The sequence below is a fragment of the Pezoporus flaviventris genome, unplaced genomic scaffold (genome assembly GCF_033815535.1).
Source record: "Pezoporus flaviventris isolate CSIRO_AGI_PZ_B2104156 unplaced genomic scaffold, CSIRO_AGI_Pfla_v1 ptg000083l, whole genome shotgun sequence".
Taxonomy (NCBI): domain Eukaryota; kingdom Metazoa; phylum Chordata; class Aves; order Psittaciformes; family Psittacidae; genus Pezoporus; species Pezoporus flaviventris.
This window is the reverse complement of record NW_026892631.1, coordinates 5,247,830-5,271,673: the sequence shown is the minus strand read 5'-3', so window position 1 is coordinate 5,271,673 and position 23,844 is coordinate 5,247,830. Positions and strand designations below refer to the sequence as shown.

The 23,844-nt window shown below is 44.8% G+C and overlaps 1 protein-coding gene across 2 annotated transcripts in view; it reads right to left on the bottom strand.

The window, feature by feature from the left end:
• CAPN13 (calpain 13) overlaps positions 1–21,140 on the bottom strand; it is a 69,871-nt gene extending 48,731 nt beyond the window's left edge. The window contains exon 1 of one of the 2 annotated variants that reach the window (XM_061475199.1): positions 20,470–21,140. In XM_061475199.1, the coding sequence (XP_061331183.1) occupies positions 20,470–20,541 (72 nt within the window). In that variant the 5' untranslated portion in view covers positions 20,542–21,140. The remainder of the gene's footprint in view (positions 1–20,469) is intronic. The other variant, XM_061475198.1, reaches the window with a different exon arrangement.
• Between the last annotated feature and the right edge of the window lie 2,704 nt (positions 21,141–23,844).

Sequence of the window (23,844 nt, the reverse complement as noted above, 5' to 3'; positions counted from 1 at the left end):
TACATCTATTAGCCATCCACAACGAGTTACCTATCAATCCATGTCAGCTGACAGATCCCTGTTAAAGTTATGCTTATTAGAGAACAGGATTTGTTTGCACCTCCCACATTTTTACGTTATCTGTTTTCCTCCTCAAACCATCAGGAAATGCAGCAATCTCCCTGGATCCAGGCACAGCCTGGCAGGACTCACCAGGAGACGAGTTATCAGAGCTGTGTGTCATTCTTTCTGCAGCAGCAAAAGCAGTGGATACTCTAATACCCGTTAGCATTTACACTGGGCTCTTAAATTCACATCAGTTCTCCCTCTTGGTATTTCATTTCCTTCAGGACTGCTTGAGGAAGTAAGAGTTATCCACATATTTAGGAGACCTAGGGGACCGGCCTTCATTATCCTAAAGCCTAAAGCCAAAGAACTAAAGAGTATCTAGCAGAAGTACGGGAAGGAGAAGGTCATTTCATTTTTGGAAGGCCAAACTGAGATAGCCTAAAGAGACACAAAATTCAAGGGAATGAGTGCGGCCCATTCTCAGGGACACATTCCCTGGCAGCAGTCCTGAGTGTATTCCTATAGCCTGTAAATGTGTTTTCGAAGGAAAGGCACTCGATGTCCTGGTGGACAGCAAACTAAACAAGAGCCAACAATGTGTCCTTGCAGTACAGCAAACCAGCAGCATCCTGGGCAGCATGAGCTGCAGCATAGCCAGTGGGTGAAGGCAGGTGATCCTTCCCCTTTGTGCAGTGCTTTTGAGGCCGTTATCTGCAGTGCTGTGTCCGCTTTGGGGCTGTCCAGTGTAAGAGGGGCACTGAGAATGCAGCAAGTCCAACAGAAACCCAGCAGGATGGTCAGGGAGATGGAGTACATAGTGTGAGAGAAGAGGCTGAAAGAGCTTGTCTGCTCGTCTACGAGGAAGAGACCTAATTGTAGCCTCCCACTATCCAAAAGCAGTTGCAAAGAAGGTAAAGCCAGACTCTTCTTGAATGGAAACAGCAGACAGGCTGAGTCCTATTGACTCTGCACAAGCAGCAGCAAGGAAAATTAACACAAGGTTGGAGTAAGGAAAGTCTTCAGGGTGGTTTAGCTGAGGAACAGATGCCTGGAGGGACTGGAGCATCTCCACCCCTGGAGACATTCAGCTGATCAAGGCCATAAACACTATCACCTAACTTGGAAGTCAACCCTGCTGTGAGCTGGAGTAGGAGTCAGGGGCCTGCTGAGATCCCTTCTCAGAGAGCTATCTCTATGCCTCACTGTTTCTGGAGCTTCAGCATCCAGGCTGGCTGGGCCACATGCAAGTGGGACACAGCAGTGGCAGCACAGAAGCTCACAGAGGTTGCAAAGGTCGCTTGAAAACTGCTGTGGTTGGTACCTTCAAGAACTGCTTTTAATACCCAAGCCAGCAAATGGAAAACCACCTCAGGTTCTGGCTGCATGTACGTAGGAGGGTAGGTACTTAGCTCAAGAAATTACCTCTCTTCTTCAAGCTACCACAGCTTATTCATCAAAGGAACAGTTACTTTTCAGTGAGTGTTTATGGAGTTTAGCATGTGGATTAACAGAAAAATTCACCAATGCATAGTTCTTCCCTTATCCAAAGTGACAGAATCACCTGATTTGTTCAGAACAAGACTTCCTAGTTGGACTGCAGTCTCTTTGAGGTAGGATGCTAGCAGTTCCCATAGCAGCTGGTCGCTAGGAGCTAGGGGAGATGAGAACGTAAAAGTGCTCATAAGAAAGACAGTTCAGCTTCCTCATCAATATTTAGTTCTGTTCTGTGAGTCTACAAGCTGTGTACTGCATCCTGCCGACTCACATTTTTGGGCTTTCATTTCCTCTTGAGACGTCACCGTTTAGCAAACTCTAACAGGAAACGCATCCGTGTAAATTAGAGCAAAACCTGCCCCAGAGAGCAAAACAGGTGCAGTTTTCCTTTAAGAGCTGTTTTCCACAACCACTACATAAATAAAAGCTGATTGCTCCCCCAGAAGCAGGGAGCAGAGATTTTCTTCATTGCAGGAAAGGAGCTCTGGGGTGATAAATGCCAGTGCTGCTAGCTCATCTGACAGCACGCGTGCTGTTAATCGCCTCTTCTCTGGAGAAACGGCAGGTATATTCCCCTCCAGGTATGGTGATTCATTGTCTGGAACTGATATCTCTGCTTAAATGGTGGATTAACATGATTTAAGAAATATTCATTGCAAAGTTGATTAGAAAGCACCATCACCAGCCTGGCAGGAGATTTCAGTTATTGCAGCATGGCACCATTCCGAGATTGTCAGCTTTTCTGCAGAAGGCTGTATTGATGTGTCCATTTTCACAGTGGCTCCAGAGATGGAAACCCATGAGGCTGAGGGATTTATGTGCAGTAATGAGCCTTTGGATTATTTGCTCTCCTAAAGTGTTTGTGGGACCCTGCTAGAGAAAAGAGGCATTTGAGTGAAAAGCAGAGGGACAACAGGGGTATTTTCTGCTAGTGGTACCGTACCTTGTGAGGTTGTGGCAGATACAGCATTGCCCTGACTTCAGGTTTGATTTTCCAGAGCAGGAGCATTAATCCACCTCAGGGTAGCCGTGCAGTTTAATCTGCTCAGGAGCAAAAGATGCTGAGGGATCACAGGAAACTCAGAACTGCTTCTACGCTGTCTGCTACCACCTCAGGGCTGTTAAAAGCACAAACAAAGGAGGGGCCCCTGTTGTTCAGACCTTCCCCTGGTCCAGTGGGCACCAACATCAAAGCACATATACCAAGAAGAGGTGCAGAACCCCTGTTTTCTGTTAGCATGGCTTATGAGGTCTCAGCTGCACCACAGAGTTTCACCTATTCGGGGATTTAACAAACCTTTATCCCTCTCTGCCCTGGAATAAAACGACACAAAAAATGCACAAACCACAGGATTCTTTTGAAAGGGATTTTAAACTAAGTATATTTATCTACTGCCCGCTTTACCCAGCATTCCTGAGGGCAGGCTGCTGTTCTCTGTAGCCAGCAGCAAGTTTTCTATCATTTTCAGGGAAGGAGGACAGCATAATGTTTTCCAAGTACTGGTGGGAGCTTTGGCATTAAGAAAGGCAACTCTCCTCCCTCCGCCCACAGAGCGTATGTACCAAAGTATTAGAGATTGCTGTCTTCTGCAACATTTCAGACATATGTCTTCATTTCTTATTTCTGTGGCCTTTACCCCTGTGAAGATCACACTCGTTTTAGCAGAAATACTCCTAATTTACACCACGGTAAGTAAAACAAAAAGGCAAGGGATTTTTCTAGGGTAGTAAACACCACAATGCGTTGCGTGAAGGGGGAATCTTCCTTTAGTCCCCTTCACCTTTGTAGCAGTGATTGAGTGTCCCACTGCTTTTGCATTATGGGACTTACAGGAGAATGCTGTTAATCCATTTCATTTCCTCGTTCATAATTCTGTATATAGGTCAAGTGTTACCATTTATTTGCTTCTCTCAGTCAAGATGCAGGGAGGCTGTGAATAATACTGTTCATAGACAAATCTCCTTTGCTCTGCTTTTATGCACTCATATTTCTGGCAGGACCTGCCCTTCTAAAGCACAAACTTTTACGACTGTATAAACTATCAGGCAAATAGCAAAGTCCTACTTCAGCATCTGTTTTCACCCAGCCCTCGCCCACGAGCTGCCCCTCGGTGCAAATTCACCACGAGCTGTAGCACTTTACCATCCTCACATATGAATCATTTTGTTCGTAAATGAAGTACAACTGCTGCTAGAGTGAAATGCGGCAGCTGCTTAACAGTATATAACAGAATCATAGAATCGTTAGGGTTGGAAAGGACCTTAAGATCATCTAGTTCCAACCCCCCTGCCATGGGCAGGGACACCTCACGCTAAATCATATCACCCAAGGCTTCGTCCAACCTGGTCTTGAACACTGCCAGGGATGGAGCATTCACAACCTCCCTGGGCAACCCATTCCAGTGCCTCACCACCCTTACAGGAAAGAACTTCCTCCTTATATCCAATCTAAACTTCCCCTGTTTAAGTTTTAACCCGTTACCCCTTGTCCTGTCATTACAGTCCCCAATGAAGAGTCCCTCCCCAGCATCCCTATAGGCCCCCTTCAGATACTGGAAGGCTGCTATGAGGTCTCCACGCAGCCTTCTCTTCTCCAGGCTGAACAGCCCCAACTTCCTCAGCCTGTCTTCATATGGGAGGTGCTCCAGTCCCCTGATCATCCTCGTGGCCCTTCTCTGGACCTGTTCCAACAGTTCCATGTCCTTTTTATGTTGAGGACAGCAGAATGAATCCACATAGCCAGATCCTGCTGCCACTTGACTGAAGGGGGATTTGGTGTAAAAAATATATCCCTCTGGAGTCCTTTTTCTTTCCAGAAGGAATATCCACCAACTTCAGAACTACAGTGGGAAGTCTTCAGGAATAAAAATAAAAAGAAGGAAAAAAGAAAAAAAACCAGACAGCCTGCTACTGACACCCATATTAGCACTAGAATTCCCCAATGGAATATTTTTCCTTCAGAAAAATGCCAATTTTTCAAACACGAAAGCCACTAGCAAGAAACTTTCACCATGAGAAAGACACAATGCATCTCAATAATGCCGCTAGGCTCCGTTTTGAGTTTGGAATAGGTGCATTTTTTGCTTACGAAAAACCTATCACTTCAGGATCCTCCCTCTATTATCCAAAAGGTTTAACATTGCAATGTAAAAAAGATTCCAAGTGTTACTGCAATAGTTCACAACATTCAGTCCACGTTAGTTCACTACATTCAGTTATTTCTCAGGACACGATTTTCCATGAAATTTTTGACTTGGTTTTCCATTTGAATGAGGAACAGAATATGAAAGCACTTTGAATGTACTGAACCTCTACAAAATTGAAAGCCAAGTTTGGCCCCACAGCAGCTAGCACTGAATCATTCCAGGGTAAGAAAGGGTCCATCCCATGAGTAATAGAAAGCCATGACAGCCATGACATTATCCTTGCAAGTGACATGGATACCCTATCATCTGGTCATAACACTGCTGGTTTGCTTTACCAAACTTAGCTTCCTGAGCAGTTACTAGCAAAGTAAGCACACTAAGTAAATGAAGGAGCACTTCTGCCCTTCTCACTACCGTGTCCCCCATCTACCTCTTCATAGGTGGCTCTTGGGTTCCTTGCAGCAAGCAAGGACTCTGTTAAAGTCAGACTTTGCGAAGGCTGCATCAAAATGAAGTTCTTGTTTTCATCAGCATATTATCCCTTGTTTGGTATGGCTGCATCCAGCCCTTGTTAAAGCCCTGTAGGCATGAGATACTTTATTTCACGCCTTTTTGTTTTGTTTTTGTCTTAGTGTGAACAGATTGCAACAGTCTCACATTTGTTTGGTGTTTTGGAAGCATCCCTGCCATCCTCTAATGAAGAATCCTTGGCCTGCAGATTGTTCACAGACAGTTTACTAGAAACATTTGCAGTTCACAGTCCTTGCCTCAGTCTTTGCTGACTAGTGGCATATATTGCACAGCACAGCTTCTTCTTCCTTGACATCTTGTCTTTTGTAAGGCGTTAAGAAAGATGCACACCCGGTATTCCAGTCATAGGCAACTTGCTGTCCACCTTCCATAAGACATTCAACACAGAGAGGTAGTAAGGACTGCAGTTTGAGACAAGCCAGACAGCTGCTTCAGTATTCCATGTTCTTCAGCCCATACTCAAACCCTGAAAACAGGGTTACCATCTAAACCAGAGCAGAGGCAGAAGAGGAATATGAAGTTAATTGTGGCAAACCCTAATACTGTCACAGTGGAAATAAGACCATGAGGTGGCTGGAAGTCACAAGCATAACATCTTAGCCTTGTCCTGTAAGAAGCCCTTGTGGCTCTTCTCCACCACGAAGTAAACATGTATCCTGACCGTGTTGGCCAATATTCAAATATATTGGTCCCATGAAACCCAAACAACAAAGGAGAAACTGAATTAATTTCTCAAACTAACTCTCCCACCAGCAAATTCCTGGAAAATTTAAAAGATTAAAAACCCAACAGGCAGATGTTTTTGATGACTTTTGGCTGATTTGATCCAAAAGAATTGACCTTGTCTAAAGCAGTAATAGCCAAAAATACATACCTGGAAGGTACATAGCAGCTTAAAAAGCAAGACTGTCTTGAAAGAGTTTGGAGAGCATGCCAAGAGATAGAAACCTGCTGATAATGTCTGAAAGAAGCATGTTCATCTCAGTTACCATGTTAGGCAAGACACATGTTAGGTACAGGTCTTCTGCCTCCAGACAGAGCAGCAGGTAGCTCTCCTTGCAGCCCCAGCGAGCATGGGCACAAGGCTCCTAGGATCATGCCCTGTTTCCCTGGAATACACAGGGTGCCAAAACCAGATATTTGTGGCATTTGGACAAATTCAGAATGTGCCCCACTGCAACCAGGAGTTACCATCCATTGCTCTTGATAACTGACACTCCACAGTCTCTCTCACATACATTGATCCCAAACTCACTCCCATTACACAGCATCTCCTCCTGCCCAGCAGAAGATGAGCCATAGCACAAGGTGGAGCGTGGTTTCTGTCATTACCCTGCTTTCAGCTGCTGCTAGAGCTTTGTGTGGAAAAAAACAATCCATGCTCCATACCCCCTCTCACTAGAGAGCCATTTAGTCTCTCTCTAAGAACAATTTTGGCCAAGAAAAGAGTCATCTCACAGCATTTCTAACAGCGTCAGCACTTGCCAACATCACAGGGTTGGGCAGTTAAAAAAACCCAACGCCACCACATAAAACCAACCAAACAAGCCAAACCTAAACATAACCAGCCTGAGTATAGTCATCTTTTCTCATTCTGATGACTGTAGCCAGATGCCTCTGAACTCACCCATCTGACTGACAAGTAAGCAAAATACTGCCCATAATAAAGGCAGTTCAGCTTATTCTTGAGGCTATTATCTGTGCAACACCCTTCAGTGGTGTTGCTTCAGCTCAAATCAAAGGAGAAAATGACCCCTTAGTTGAAAGGCATAGGAAAGGTGGCAAAGCCATCAAGAAAATCTCCAGCCAAAGTGGGCTCCTCCAGCAATTGAGACAGTTTTGTTTTCGAGGGCTGCAGTCAAGGGAGGAGGAAAAAAGCAACAAGAAGATTTTGCATAGAAAGAGTTAAGGGCTTTACTCGGATGAACTTTTAACACAGACTTGGAAGGAAAGACTGACCGTTCTTTTGCAATGTGGCTCTAGTGAGTGCTCTAGCGCCTAGGACACATAAAAGAATCAAGCCTATTTGAGCCAAAAGCAAAGACCATGTGGTGGAGGTCTAGAGATTAAGTATAGAATTTAAGGTATAGAGCCCAATGGTGCCCTCCCTGGGGCAGTCATCCTCAGCAGCACAGCATCAGGACTCAGCATGGATTCAGGCATACAAATGGCTAAATGCGTGTCGGAGAAAAGCATCCTCCCTGTGTTCTGCTGCCCAAGAACTGTGAGCGTCTGGCTGTGACCTGTATGAACAAATCCACCAACACATTCCGCTGCAGTGCCCTTAAAGACTTTACGTGCTCGCTCTCGTTTTCCAGCTTGTTGCCACAAGCCTGCTGTGCACCAGGCATGCTGGCTGGCGTGCCATTCCTCATGCTGGCCCTTTACTGTAACTTCTCTCCCTGCACTGTGCCGGCAGCAGGCTCCCATTATGTGCATGAGCAGCTCCAGCCCTGAGCTCTTTTGTCAGGATGAAAGTCTCTTCTCTGAGCTGCACAACATGCTTTGATAATGCAGGTCTGCTCTCTTGGCTTTGCTCTATCAGCATGCAGAACAATGAGGATTGGTGTTATAGCTGAGGTACTAATTAAATACCTTAAACAGATAGATAAGGCATTTAGCTAGGGCTCGGTGCACGCAGGGAGAGCACGGCACCAGTAGAGAGAGCAGCATATGGTCCCTAGTGAATGTTTCTGACACTTCATTGACATTTCAACTAATGTTCTTCCCTGATTACCTATATTCTACAATGTATTAAGGAAGCGCATCACAGGCTGCATTTAACTTTTCCAGCCAAACTGCACTATATTGCTGAACACCTTCTCCCTGGGGGAGGAGAAGGAAGAGGACTAAATACTAGAAAACTCACGTGGTCAAGCACGTGAGGCTATGGGTCACAAACCAGGATAGAAACAGGGCCAAAATATAGAACAAGAATATAAATAGAAGGGCAAAGTCTTTAGTAACTTCTATGAAAACGATTTCATCCGGTAAGTAAGTGTCAAATGCAGGGCAATGCCTGAAAGGGAAGAAGAACGCTAGGAGTGGACAAAGCACAGTAAGACTGACCCCAGGGTGAGAGACTTGCAAATGGTTGCTCCCCATTCAGGTGAGCAAACCTGGTGTAATACTATACTGTTGGGAAGCACCCAGAAGAGTCTGGAAATAGACTGGAAAACAACATGATAGCGCCTCAATTCCTGGTGCATTTTTAGTTTTAACTTTTTCTAGAACAAAACATGTTAATTTTTAATTTGGTGAGCTTATTAGAAAATCCCACCCCAAATCACGAATCTCAGTGTACCAGCACTAATATAAGAGGTTTCAAGATGGAGCAAGAGCTGAATGAGAGAGAAGCTGTCACATGCCCCGTAGCCCACTTGATGAGAGAGGTCTTGTCCTCCCCCCGTCATCAGCTGCTCCGATGCTGGTGAGCCATGCAAAAAGGCTGTGAGTATGGAGCAGAGCTCAGTGAAAGCAGCTCTTCTGACTCACTAATGGGAAAGAAAAGGCAACACCATCCTCCCAGCAGCTCTCAAGAACAATCAAGGACCTTGACTGTGCCGCAGTGAACCATCAAAAGTTTGTTCCCCAGAGCAAGATGAGACACTTTGAACTTAAAGCAAACCAATGCTGGGACCATTCTGTACTGTCATGTTTTGTTTGCTAATGTGGAATAAGGCTTTGAGGCAATACTGGATCAAGCCCCTTGCCTCCAAGAGAAAACTCTGTATAAGCATGTGTGTGATGTGCTGAAATGAAGACTAAGCTATTTCTCTCCTGCAGTCTGAATTTCAATTACTGTGCTTGTTGCAGTGTGCTGAGACCAGGCCTCACTAGCCATTAGCTGGAGAATCAAACTATAATGTGTTTGACTCAATATATGTCCTAGTGAGTGACAGAGAATGGTATTGAGGAGGAAATACTGCAGGCTGTGATGGATCGGATTCCTAGAACAAAGAACTACCTTCCTCTTCTCCACTCCCTTTGTATCCTCCTACCAAAGCACCAGGGATGGTCCAATTAACTATGGGCTACAGATAGCACTGAAGCATCTTACAAGGAAGTCACAAAGATGGGTATCATACTAAATAACTGGATTGTCAGAGACAGATGAGGTCACTGCATTGCTGGGAGACAAAACCTGAAAATGATGTATATAGATACCCCATCCTGCAGCTTCTTTGGGGCCACAGGCTGCTATTTATTATGTGCCTCATACAGTAAGACTTTGATCCCTGACTGAAGCTTCCAGGACCTCTCTAATCCAAACAGTAATAACAAGCAATTACTCCGTGTCAGAATGATAAATGATTAAAAACATTTTATTGTGTTTTAACAATTTGGTATGTAAAATACACAGGGAAGTTTCTGAACAGTTAATCTTTAATCTTTTTTCAATTAACCAAACTGATTAGTAAATCTCTGGGCATTTTGTTAATGAGCACAGTTATGTGCTTGGAAAAGACAAGTGATTACCATAAAAATTACATTTTATGAAGGTTTCTACGCCTTTGATTTACTTGCTGTGTAACCAGGCCTGAAACAGTATGGATATACAGCCACTTTTTTAACTCCCCCTCCTCCCAATTACACACCCTATGCCCTTCTTGCCACTACCACCAGTGGTAGTTTAGAGGCAGATTAGATCCCGTAATCTCATTCAACACTGAGCAATAAGGGCAGAGTTAACAAATCCTCGTCACTACTCACAGTGGACCGTGCTGAAGTTGGTGGCTGGGACTGCCAGCGCTGTGCCCCACGGTGTGTTACCAGGGCACTGCAAGGAGCTTGACCCATGTGCTTTTATACGCCTTGGTGTTTGTCAGAACTCCAGAGAGAAAGTTATACTGGTGAAGCACTCACAGAGAGACAATCTAAAGCGAAAGTAGAAGGCATTTAATTTGAAAATGGATTCCCATTCATAATTCAAGGGTCCATCTCTGAAACACACCTGAAACCCTTGTTTCTCTAACCAGGGATTAGCTCAAGGCCTGGATTTCCCAATAAAACTATGCACAACTGCCTGCTGGGCTTCAGGATCTGAAACAAATGCCACTGACTTTGACAGAATGATTTGACAACTCCAGTGTAGCTGGGAGCACATCTGTTAGGACAAGGCAGCGGTATACCTTTGCCCTGTCTGGGGTCCATGGCCGCATCATGCACAAGCCACGGACAGCTAGACTTCACCAAATACAGCAGGAGATGCCAATGGCCTGAGTCTGGCACTAAGGCCAAGAGGCATGTGTCCATACCACAAACTTTCTCCCCAAAGGCAGGCAGTCTGATCCAGGCTGGCAGGGAATTTGCACTTGCAAACTGGCACATGGTAAATAATAGTACTTCTTTGCTAGCCCGCAAAACCAATCTTTTTAGGGTTAGTTTCAGACCTGAAGAAAGGCCCACATACCTGAGTACTTCCCTGTTTCTTTTCATCCACATCTATATCAATAGGTCTAACATAAGATGCTGCATCTCTCTGCCATGCTGATTTTGCTCTTCATTTTCACCATTCCTCTCCAGCACTTTCGTAATGCCTGCCCTCACATCTGCATCGGTGCAAAGCCATTTGTTAAAGCTTGTATCAAAAGTGCTTGAAAAATACGTATTTGCAAAGACCAGATCCACTGACTCCGTTGACCACTACCTGGTGTTGTGTTCCTCATGGACATCAAGTCGCGTGTCACCAAAGCACAGGAAAGTTGACTTGTGTTGCTTTCATCATCTGCAGTAGGTATTAATGCCTGAAGTGTAGTGCCCAAAGGATTATAGCTAATGCAACACCCAGAAAGCCTCATTAGCACCAATCCTTCATTCTGAGCTTGGCTTTGATTCACATATAGATGTGTTTACTCTTGATTGCATAAATCATTCACAAACATCTCCAGTCAGCCCTGTGGCTCACAGAGCAGGGCTGGATCACAGAGTGTTCTGCCCCAAAGTCACACCAGCACCTTTGGTTTTGCACATACTTATACCAGGTCTGAACTCCACCCTTCCCTGTAACTGGGTTACTCCCATTGATTTCCCTATCTCTTCTCCCAGTGACCAAGAGGATGTATAGCCAGAAGAAGACTGGGTGGTGGCAGTCTGAGAGTGCCTTTCATAATGGCAATGGCAGGGTAGTTCAGCAAGACTGTGAACATCCCTGTTTGACAGATAGGTCAATGGGGTGGCATTCAATGGAAGTATAATTCCCTTGTTGTTTTGCTGAGGAATTATCTTTCTTCTTCTTTTAAAGGTTTTGTTGTCTGTTATTGTTTTTTTTCCCAGGTGCCTGCTACTGTCATGTCACTTTTCTACAGACTAAATAAGTTTACTTGGGAAGGATATATTCCAAAATAGTATTCTGAGCAAAGCTTTCAGTCCCAGGAAATGGTATGAGTGTTGAGCAGCCCGAGTCACTGAAAGTAGACTGAGTTTCTGTCATTTGGGTGAAATCACACAGAATTTCTGCATCAATAGGCTATTGCAGTGTCCAGTCTGTTGCTAGCGACATACAGAAAGCTTTGCTAGGAACATTCTTCATTAGAGTAGACATTCATACCAAAACAAATCATCCTCCGCCACCTGGGTCTTTTTCTGGTAAAAGAGAAGAAATAATATGTGACAGATGCTGATAACTTTGCTCAGAGTGCTTCTGCAAGATATTCAGATATGGCAAAGCAATGCATGGATTAAAAATCTATCCTTGTCAAAAGAAGCTGGAGGGAAGTCCACTGTTATCATTTATCAATAAGCAGCCCACAGCTGTTTCTTCCTAACTCTGGGTCATATTCTGAAGGCATAGGCTCAACTACTAAGGATTTTAATGACTTATTTTTAGCAGTATAAAACACTGTTAAGGTCACACTGATTTTAGGCAGAAAATAGAAACACATCAGGCACCTTAATGCGTTCAGACCAGCTAATCAACACATCAGCACAGCCAGGTTTTTGAATCTCAAATACCTTACTTTGAGCTGCTCACGGGCTGAAAAATTCATAAATCAGAAATGACTAATGGCCATATTCAGCAAATAATTCCTGACAGCGAATGCATTTGAGAAGCCCTCAATCTGTCCATAAGAAGATCAGAAATGATAAGAAGAGGTGACTTTGGTTGCCCTTCCCTGGGGAATTATTTTCTTGTAGGGAAACCCGGTTGTTTGGCTCCCAAGAGGAGCTGGGCAAGCCTGGGTGCAGCTGAGGGCATGCTCTTGGCAATAATAGCACCTGTCCTACAGAAACCCTTAGGAAAAAGCTTGCAGAAGCTATAATATTTATTAATAAATAAATATCAGTCATTCCATCTCCTGTGTTGGCTCAATCCATCAGGAAAAGAAACATCTGCTTCTGCAGTGGCTGGCTGATCCATCTGCTGAACTGCACACGTGGCAGTAACAAAGTGTTGTGAGGTTTTGAAATTGCATTTGCTATGAGATTGAAATCGAGCAGACCTGCAGCAATTGCTCTAAAGCTATATACACCCAGCCATCAGCCAGCCACCAGAGCACTGCGGCACAGGCACCCCAAGGTGACTCCAAACCCTCAGGCAAGGTCCCTGCCTGCAGAGGAGCTCCCTTTTGGGTGTCCAACCCACTCCTCATTCCAAGCAGGCTGGGGGCTGGATTCAGGGCAATAGCCAGCCCAAGGCACCCAGGCTCGGGAAATCAGACAGTTGATTTCACCTTTGGGATGATAGCACTGCTCTGATGGACACCAGCCACGCACACACTGAATAACACTGCTCCAAACACGCCAGTTCATCCTCCTGCTTCCTTGGGAGGCCTGTGGGCAGCTGAGACAGAGGAAATACAGCTCTCTGGTCCCTCTAACTCAGGGAAGATCACTCTTTTCCTCCAGGAAAACCGTTGTTAAGAAAGGGTGAAATGGCACAGAGAAGTACAAGGGAAAAGGTAAAAGAAACAGCCCTGCAGAAAACAATCAAAGGAGGAGGAGTGGAAGAAGATGCCCCTTCGTCTCCCAGGCTCCCATGCTCCCTGTCCTGCTGCTCCCTAAAATCACTTAACAGGCAGAAAGTCTTTTATCGGCTCAAAACCAAATCTCACTCGCTCTTTCCCCAGCTTCCCAGAAGGGAAACCTGGAATCTTTCCATCTCTGCCACAGAGGCAGCCCAACACCTAGGAATCCTCCTTACGGCTTCCCCTCCACCCAGAGCAGTGCTGCTGACAGCCCCTGCAAACTGCCACCACCGTATCCCTTCCTAGTGACAGAAAGTGGCTTTTTGTTTATCCACCCCTGTCCATCTCCCGTGTGAGTGACCACACATGAGCTAGAGCACAGGTGACAGCGCACGTCTGTCTATAGTAGCCCCAGGAACCCTGCCTCTTCGCACAAGGGAGACTGTATGTACAAGAACACAGGACAGCAAGCAGACAGGACCATGGCACATCCACTGGTGCCACATCTGAGCACATTATTCCATATCAAAGCACACATCAGGCACGCTAACTTTTCCCCCTCCTGCACAGATATGATCAAATTGAGAAGAAGTTGTCTCTTGCTGCCAGCAGATCAGCCCCAGCCAACCACATGGTTCGATGCTGGGCATAGGCTTTACTGTCAGATACTCTCTAATCACCCAAGCTGTTTGCAGGCCCCTTTCTTTCTTCCCTTTTCTTTTTGGGGTTGTTTTGTTCAGGGCTTCACTGCGCCGGCAAAGTTCCTCCAGGCTCTTGGGCAAATCACTTACACTGCAGTCAGCACATGCCACAGACACAGGGTTTTCACTGGAGTTCTATGTAATTGCTAGCATTTATCACTTTAATAGCCTAATGAAGGTGAGATGTAATTAGAAAGGGTGTCAAATGGAATATGGAGTTTGTTTTACAATTACCTATACAGCAGGTAACCCCTGGCACAGAACAATGCCTTTTAAAAAGCTGGTAATACTTGGCATAAATGTTCATCACTGGGTGACTTCAAGTGACCCAAAGCCACATTCTGTAATTGCTGCCTTTCTTCCTAAGCACTTGAAAGCAAAGATTGAGCCCCTCCCAAGGCGACTTTTCCAACCGGTGAAGATGGTTTATATTCACACAACTCAGCCTGTGTAACTGTCACCTTAACGTCATTCCCACTTGCAGAGTGCTCAGCAGTGATTTTGCTTGAGTGATTTTTGTCTGTGTAAGCAAACTCAAATGAATGCAACAATAAGAAGAACTCCCAGCAGAAACACGGCCATTGCACAAAAAAAAGCCTCCAGAAGCTCACACAGAGCCTTCTCATCACACACATAAAATAAAAAAGGGAAAAGATATATATATATATATATAAGTACCACTGAGAATTAGAAGCAGGAATTTGCATTTCTTTCCATTTTACTCAAAGTTTTCATACTCAGGGTGAAGGAATTTTATGCAGTTGGCAGGGTGGCTGACCCTTATTTAAGGCAGAATGCCTTAAAGGCACAAAGAACACTTTTCCTGCTGCTAAATAAATACCAGAGTTTGTTGCTTGATGGATATTTTGCAGTAAAGTAATGATGGCTGATGATGCCATTAGCAGATAACACTGAGTGGGAGATCAGAGATTGACACATGCATAAGCCTCCGGAGTTCAACAATCATGTACGAAGTATGACTCGCCTTAAAGAGCTAATATTGTTTCTGAGGAACAGAGTATAGCTTTAACTTGTATAATCTCTTAAAGGCTGGTCAGATTACTGGAAGAGTGATTAATTGAGAAAAAACAGCCCTTTCCTCTACAGAGCACACGCATGGACTTTGGTACTTGGCTAACATCATGAGGATGCTCTAATCCGGGTAGTTTTCTCCAGGCATTACAGCTGTAGGATTAATATCCTGTTGTACTGGCATCCGTCTGACATTAGCTAAAATGGACTTTAATTGTGCAGAAGGCAGGCAAGAGGTAAAGTTGACAATTGTACCTCAAAAAGTCAGAGACAGTGAAGATGCAGCCTGCAGCTCTAAGAGTTTGGGCTTACCTCAGCCTGGCTGTAACATGAAAGCAGAGGGTTTTGTGCCCGACTGCAAGGTGCTTCCATTAAGTTAATCATGACAGGGCTTCCACGGGTCTTACAGACCAATAACTGGCTCTGCATAGAGTCTTCCTACTGCAGGTGCAGCTATAGATTCTTAAAGCACTCACAAGATGACAACAAAAGTGTTCCTAACTACTTATCAGATGACACTCCTGTCACTAGTCCACCATGTAACATTTTCACCAGACAGTAGAAAGCATTTGAGTCTTCCAGAATCATTATCCTAATAGCTGTGAACTGAACCCCTTTCTGCTTTATGTGACCAGCTATAAAGGGTCTCGAGTCTGCTTCTTGAAGGCATTCAAATCCCACTTGGGCACATTCCTGTGTAACCTGCTCAGGGTGTCTCTGCCTTGACAGGGGGGTTAGACTAGATGATATCCAGAGGTCTTTTTCACCCCTAATGATTCTGTATAGTACTTTTGAAGAGTGTGGTCACACTTACCTAAGCATCACTCTCCCTCTTGATACCCACTCCCCGCCTGGTCTTCATTTCCCAGCCTTAACAACATGCATATCACTGCCAGGTGGCACTTACTATCATGGTGACACACAAGTTTATAAAGCTCCTTAGAATTCAGTTTGAGGCCTGATTCCAGCTTCTCTTTACTTTGGGTAACCATCTGAAGCTGCACAAAGAGGATATGAAAATGACCATTTCAGAGAAGCACCGTTTTATACTCACATTGCAGGGTTTTAGGTGCCTTCACAAAGATGAGGTAGCAGCTCAGGTACTCTTTCTTTTGGTCAACCGAACACAGGTTTTCAATATCCTCAGAAGAAACTCTTCCTTCTTGCTTACAGTTATATTGCAGAAGACAATCAGACTTGTCATTTGGGGACCATGTAATTACTTTCTGTGTGGACTTCCCATACATGAGAATCAGCACAGGTTGCCCCAACAGGTGGGAGTCTGCAGAATTGAGAGCCTGTTCCAATGCAGAGGCCATATAATGACAGTGATGTCTCAGGGAAAGAGATGCTGCTAATTGCAGCAATTAAACAGTAATGATATAATTAATGCAAAAATTATGCATGGCTTAAATCCAAGCTATTGGAGTGCAAGAGGTATTCATCATGCCTAGATGAAAATCATTCCTGTTGAGACGATATCAAATCCGCTTTATGACTTGATCATGGATAATGGTTACAGGTAATTCAGGGAACAGTGACAGACTGTGTTCATCAGAAGAAGTAGCTGATGGCAACAGCAATGAAACACAAAAGGACTTTAAATTTGACTGGGCAAATTGAACACTGAAGGTAAAGCTATCTGAAAGTCTTGCTATAGCAAGACCAGTCAGATCCATGCCCTAGACCAACAGCAGGTATTACGCCCCATATAGACAGGGGCAAAGTCTGGCTTCAGTTCCCAATAAATTCAAATACACATTTTAGTATGTCCCCTTCCAAATGCATGACAAGAAACAGCACCAGAAAAGTCAACTGGTTCACTTTACTTTTCACAAAGCAACTTCACCAAAGCAACCTTTTTTTTAGGCTGAGGAAGTTGGGGTTGTTCAGCCTGGAGAAGAGGAGGCTGCGTGGAGACCTCATAGCAGCCTTCCAGTATCTGAAGGGGGCCTATAAGGATGCTGGGGAGGGACTCTTCATTAGGGACTGTAGTGATAGGACAAGGGGTAATGGGTTAAAACTTCAACAGGGGAAGTTTAGATTGGATATAAGGAGGAAGTTCATTACTGTAAGGGTGGTGAGGCACTGGAATGGGTTGCCCAGAGAGGTTGTGAATGCTCCATCCCTGGCAGTGTTCAAGGCCAGGTTGGCCGAAGTCTTGAGTGACATGGTTTAGTGTGAGGTGTGCCTGCGCATGGCAGGCGGGTTGGAACTGCATGATCTTAAGGTCCTTTCCAACCCTTGCTATTCTATGATTCTATGAAGAGCAGTTTTAAAGAACAGCATTAAGTCTGTATAGCTACATGTCGCAGCTCCAGTCTAGTGTATTCACAAATCCTTAATTTGAGAAATAAAGGCAATTAATTGAAAGTGAAACTATGAACTTGAAAGAAATTTGTATAATATTGCTTAAACTTCAGAAATTGGGTATTCCCAGAGAGCTGTTAAGTAAAGGTGAAAGTCAATAACAGTCAGTCTGTTCTGTTTGCTCCATGTCTGCCCCACCTCTCAGCTCATTCTGCTTCTGAATTCTGAAAATCCACTTTGCCATATCTCAAAGAATCTCCCATCAGAACCGTTAGGTTGAAAATATAGCTGAGAAGGCCTCATAAATCACAAAGGGAAGGTTTGCTTTGCCATATTCAAAGCCAGTTGAGGCAGCTCCCAAATGTCAACAGACACATCAATCAGGTGGCTGTGCCCAGTGACTCCCACAGTGTGAGGTGTCCCTGCCCATGGCAGGGGGTTGGAACTAAATGGTCTTAAGGTCCTTTCTAACCCTAACTATTCTATGGTTCTATGGTTAAACCAAAGACTATTGCTGTGATTGACATTTGATTGTGCAGCAATAGCGAACTGTGAAACGCTTAGGGCAGTTTGGCTGTGCTATAGCTTGAGAGTATTGTATCTTTGTTGTCCTACAGAAATGCTTTGGATTTGCAAAGCTGGACTGAAAACATGGCCAGCACCAAGCCTTTCCCACAAATGTGGCTTGAAATATTACTACATTAAGTGTTAGTTTACAGGAACTATATTATTTATGCTTCCATGTTGGGTAGCTTAATGTAGCGATAAATAAAACCAGAGTGTTTGCTGTGTATTACCATACATTTTAACTGATTGGTCTTCCTATGGACAAGGACATTGGTCTTGAGAAAAAGAGAAGGACTCTAAGCACTATCTAGGGCTGAAAACACACTGTTCATATTAGAAAGCAGCCTAGCTGCTAGCAGAGACTTTTCATGTGTATTTTGTTTGTACCATGGTCCACATGTAATCAATTTTAACCAACACCTCAGTGGGGAACCCAGAATCCTCTCTGGTTTCTCACCAAGTCACTGGGGTGAAGTCAGTAGGGAGTTCTGAAAATCAAAACGAACATGTGTATAGCTTTGTCCTCCAATAGCTTTAAACACTTCAGTTTATTTGCCTCCAGCTAAACATCGAAAGCCCTGAGGTCCAGTAAAGTGGACACAGTATTTGTGTTCATGCAAGCATACAATATATTGGCCATTTGGCTTTATGAAGGTACCTTGTTTGGTGTCTAAACAGGAGTAATATCTTTCCATTTAGACTGTGGAATCTACTGTTTAATAATAAATACACTCCTGACATTGTTAAATGATAGCCTGCTTCTAATAAACCCCCTGCTGATCCGTGTGGTGGTTAGAGTGGGTAATTCATCTTCCTGGGATGTTAAAACTTTAGCTGCGATTATAGAGACAACATGAATCAGACACGATCAGCGTGTCCCCTGCTGGTCTGCTCATTGTCTGCCCATAACAAAATACTGGCTAGTTTCCTCTTTGTGTTGCAGATCTTATTATTAGTTGATTTCATTATTAATAGCTCCTAAGGCTTGGGATGCTCTTTCAAGGCACGTATGCAAGGGATCCACATGGTCTACAGCAAAGGACCACTCTACATCCATGCTCGTACTTCTCTCGGGCTACTTGGTGTTGAGTTGTAATCCCTTTGTGTTACTGAGTGAAGAGCCTGCAGCCACACTCTTGGCTTCAGAAGAATGAACTGAGTGCTCCAATTTTTTCCTTGATTCGCTACCAGAAAGAAAGAAAAAGAGGGGGTAAACAATAAAATTGTATTACCTTCAAATCTGGCCTCAGTAGCTCCTGAGGATATGGATTTGCAAAGTGGATCATAAAAGCCTTCCTTGCCACCATGCCCACTAACATCCCTTGGTCTCACACACTGAGAAGGGCTTTATTTGAGTAATTTAAATTAGCTGATAATATGCCAACAAGTAAGCTGCAGGATGCCCCAGACAGCCAAGTGCCCTAGAAAGAGCAGCCTCCAAGGAACAACTTCCAACTGCCTGAACAGACCTGGCTTCTCACTCCATTGGGCTTTCACCAGAGGTAAATGGGTTCCCACTGGAATTACTGAGGTTGGCATCAGCCTGCAGGAGCAGGCACGTCATGCCAGGAATACCCAGGCCATGAACAGCTCACCACTGATATCCTCCACAAGCTATCACTGTAAGCCTCTGGAGAGGAGCTCCCCAGGCCCCAGCACAGCCCTGCACACTGGAGCACGCAGGATTTAGAAACTCCTCATTGCTCCACATTAAAACAGATCAAGGCTGACCTTTTAAAACACAGACTGGATGGTGTGTAGTCCCTTTGCATCCATCCATCCATCCATCCATCCATCCATCCATCCATCCATCCACCCACAGCTGCTGCTATTATCACGATGCAAGAAGTTGAAGTCAGGTTAAGGACATGCTCTTTCTCTTCCCCCAGTCCAGTTACTTCTTACAAAATCCCGATGAGGCACCATAAATTTTCTCCTTTGCCTTCCGGATGCTTGCGCTCTCTGGCACCTTTTGACAACTACCATCAATTATTGTGATACATGAATATGGGACCTTTCCTTTCCACAGCTGCATACAAGCAAACCAACAGAAGGTTTTCTTTCTGCCACAGAAGACAACAAGCTCAGCTATAAATGTCACTCTGTCCCTTAGCCCCTGGTCAGCCACGGTGTCTTTCCTGTTGTCTCAGGGACAAGCTGAATTGACATCTCCTGCTAGGAGTCCATCTGCTCCTGTCTGGGGGTAGCACTCCTGCCAAGGGAAAACAGCAGTGCAGGACCCACAAAACATATCCAGGCTTGGCACAAGTGGAGCTGGCAGCCTTGTGCTGAGGGAAGAGAGGGGATGACTGCAGACAGGACTGCAAATGCACCTGTATCTCCAGTACCAAAGTAGTGTCCTAAACCCTGATACCTCTTAGATATCCTAAAAATTAGATGTTAGCACACACCAGGAAAAGCTAATAAAAAAGACCAAGAGAGATAGGGAGGAAGGGAAGAGGAAGAAAGAAGGGAGGGAAGAAGGAAAGAAAGAAAAGATGATGGTTTTGTTGTGCTGTGCTGTTTTTCCCCTCTCACTGCTTTTCCCTTTAAAGCATACTGTTTTGTTGTTTTCTGTAGGTTGCCTGCCAAGGTACCTGAACAGACACCAGCTGAGGACTACATTGAAAGGGAAAAATCAGACAGAGGAAGGGAGAAGGAAAATACAAGACACTGAATCTATCCAACGAGAGAAGCAAGCTGCATGCATGACATTCCAGAGTCACCACTTACCAGCTGGCAGCCCAGGTGGAGCCTCACAAACCAGCTTGCTGCCTCCTGAAGGTAGCAGGAGCAGCCTGGCATTTTCTTTGCAAGGCAGGTCCCTCAAAGCAAATAAAGCTGTTTCACTTGTCCTAGTAATGTGCTTTGGGTTCCACCACCAGACCTCATGAGTTTCTTTAATATGATTGGGAAATACAGTACACCTGTCCTGAATTAGAGTAGATAGGCTTATCTCATTGCAGAGCCAACTCACAGATGGGTAGAGATCAGATCAGCTGTAAGAAATGCCTTTTATTCTGCAACTTGTTATTCACAGTAAGGTGAAAATGGCTTCAAAGGTGATCTCATACACTCTGAGGGATATCTTCTTTTATCTAATGTAGTTTATACAAGCCAAATTAGGTTTTGCTTCAAACATCTCTCTGCAGAAGAAAATCAATTTCAAGAGAGGATGGCTGTGATCGTTCAAGCTGAGGATCCATTGCAAATATACAAAGTGTTTGGCAATGCAAAGCTGCAGAGACAGGACAAGCAATGCCCATTACCAATCTATGTGCTGTGTCCAGATCAAGGTTTCACTTACAAAGCACTGAATAACCCATTGCCACTCGAACAACTCGGTTCTGTTAATGGAAGTGAAAACATGCTGTGAGTAGATAAGCAGATTCCTTTTAGCCCTTACAGCATTCCAGGGCAGACAGTCACTGGATCAGTTACCAGTCACAGTAAGAAACCTGAGTGTGTTGACCTGAGTGCTGACCTGAGGTCCACAGAGGCTCTTTGCACCCTTGGAACAGGCATTTTCATGGTCAGATGATTTGTACCGTCCTTGGTTAGTCCCTGGTCTCACCTGAGCCACTGCATCAGCATCAGTGTCGTACCTCCGTAGCTCATTGTGTGTCTTGTGAACCCACTGGCAGTGCTCTTCACCAGCTCATGTGTCAGACTGTACTTCCCACCACTGCCAGACCTCCAGGAAAGCTCCCTTTCACTTTAGCTTGTCCACAACCCTCCCCAGATCAACTCCCCAAGGATTAGTAAGGAGGTGAAAGTAGCCTCAGGATGAGGATTAGAAGCACTCCCTCCCAGCGCTGCATGTTCTTTTGGTTCTTGTGAAATGATCATTGCTGTGTGTTCTTCTTGTCAGTGGCCTGGGGCAGATAAGTCCAGTAAAACTCAAATAGTGCTGGCATAGCCCAAGAGGATCAGAGCTAATGTCAGTAATACCTTTGGATCAGGTTGTGACTGCATATACACACTGAGTCTGACTGCATTAAGAGAAAACAATCATCTCTGCTAGAGAAAAGAGGCTGGATATCTATGGGGTGATCCAGAAACTGTGCTCAGGATCAGAATTCATGAGAACTGCTCAAAGTGCTTTTAACACTGTTCCATCTAAAACATTACAAATGCAAGAACAGCGTTACAGTACCAGGATGCTGACCTCCATTAAAATAGGCTCAGGCAGCTTCTCCAACGCTGGGCAAAGGAGGCATGGTACTGTATCTGACTGCTGCAAAGACACAAACGTGAAGACAGGGTAGGAGAGTTGGGCTTGCTCATTCTGGAGAAGGCTTCAGAGAGACCTTGTAGCAGCCTCCCAGTGCCTGAAGGGGGCCTAGAGGAAACCTGGAGAAGACTGCTTACTAGGGCATTAAGTGACAGGACAAAGGAGAATGGCTTTAACCTGACAGAGGGGAGGTTTAGATTAGACATTAGGAATAAATTCTTTACATGGGTGAGGGTGCTGAGGCCCTGGCACAGGGTGCCCAGAGAAGCTGTGGCTGCCCCATCCCTGGCAGTGTTCAAGGCCAGGTTGGACAGGGCTTGGAGCAACCTGGTCTAGCGGAAGGCATCCCTAGCCATGGCAGGGGATTGGAACTGAATGAGCTTTAAGGCCCCTTCCAACACAAACCATTATATGATCCTCTGCACAACAGACATATGGATCATTGTGTATCTTCATGGTCACAGTTAGCTGGGACCAGGCAGTGCATGTTTAATACCTGATAAAAGCAGGGCTGCTCTGAAGGACCAGAGGAGCCCTGCAGAGGCATGTGTGTGCTGGTGTGCTCCCATACAAACCTGACCTTTATTTCCTGTAACTCTGCTCAAACGATAACCATCAGTGGTGGTGGTAGCGGATGCCTGAGTTGTGATAGTTGCATCAGACTCAAAGTGGATTTGGGCAGACAGATAACAAGAAAATAGCCAAGGGCTAATGACAGCAACACGCACCCTGCAATAACCAAGGGCTAATGACAGCAACACGCACCCTGCAATAACCATAGTCCCAGTCAAGGTCCAACTCGAGCCAAGTTTAGAGAAAACCCTAATTGCTGTAGTTTATATGCAAACATGACTACAAGTCAATTATCTTACTCCATAAACAGTGGACAGCCCACAGCCCATCAAGCATTCCTGCACAGCAGTGGGCTGCACACGAGGATCTCTCCTTGAGTAGGGACACCTCTCCAGTTTACTCCTTGAGGCCGAGAGATTCCTTGCTGTAACAGATCCTTGGTGAGTGATTATCAGCATGATAAACTTTGAAATCTTAGCTAAGTGACATAAAGGATTGATTGTGCATGTATAATTCTTTAGGCATAAACTGTTGACAAAATCTTAGACTAAGTCTGGATCTAACCACACAAAGACTCCTTTCTTAGAAGGAGTTTAGAACACAAGGGGGTCCTTTCTGAACCTCACGACTCAACGGGAGGATCTCCTTGACAGTTTTGCCTCACTGTGTCCTTTATGCAGTACATACTCAAGAGGACCTTACCATCAAATCTTGCTAAATCACTGTTGCGTTTACTAACAGACTTTGTTAAATCACTCTTTTATATCAATAAACATATTGCTACCTCTGTCTTCTGAATGAAGTGTGTCATTCCACCTGGGACAGCATTCTCTTTTCAGTAAGTAAACTGAGGATCAGGTGGACTTTGCTCTGGTGCTTTGGTACAAACCTGACCCCGTGGTGTAGCTCTGAGTCACTGGGGCTAAAAGTGCAGCCCACGGCCAGGTCATTCTGCAGAGGGTCCTGCCACAGCGTTAAGGTGCTTTGTGTGCTCCCAGTGTCCTGGCAAAGGACTCCCTACTGTAGCATTGACAACTATTACCCTACAGTGAAAGCAGCCCTCTCCCTTACATAGGGTAAAACTAAGGAATTTTAAAACTAGTATGATTTGTATCGCCTTGACCTTTAGATGGGAGTTTGCTTCTTCCCACTTCTCTCATTTTGAGTGGTGACAACAGGTTAGCCAGGATACTTCTGTCTGCAATCAGCTCACAGCCCAAGGTAAGAAAGCTTGGGTCAGAGAGGCTGCAGGAAAAAGTATCTTTACAATCAGTAAATCTGTTTACACTTCAGATCTCTTT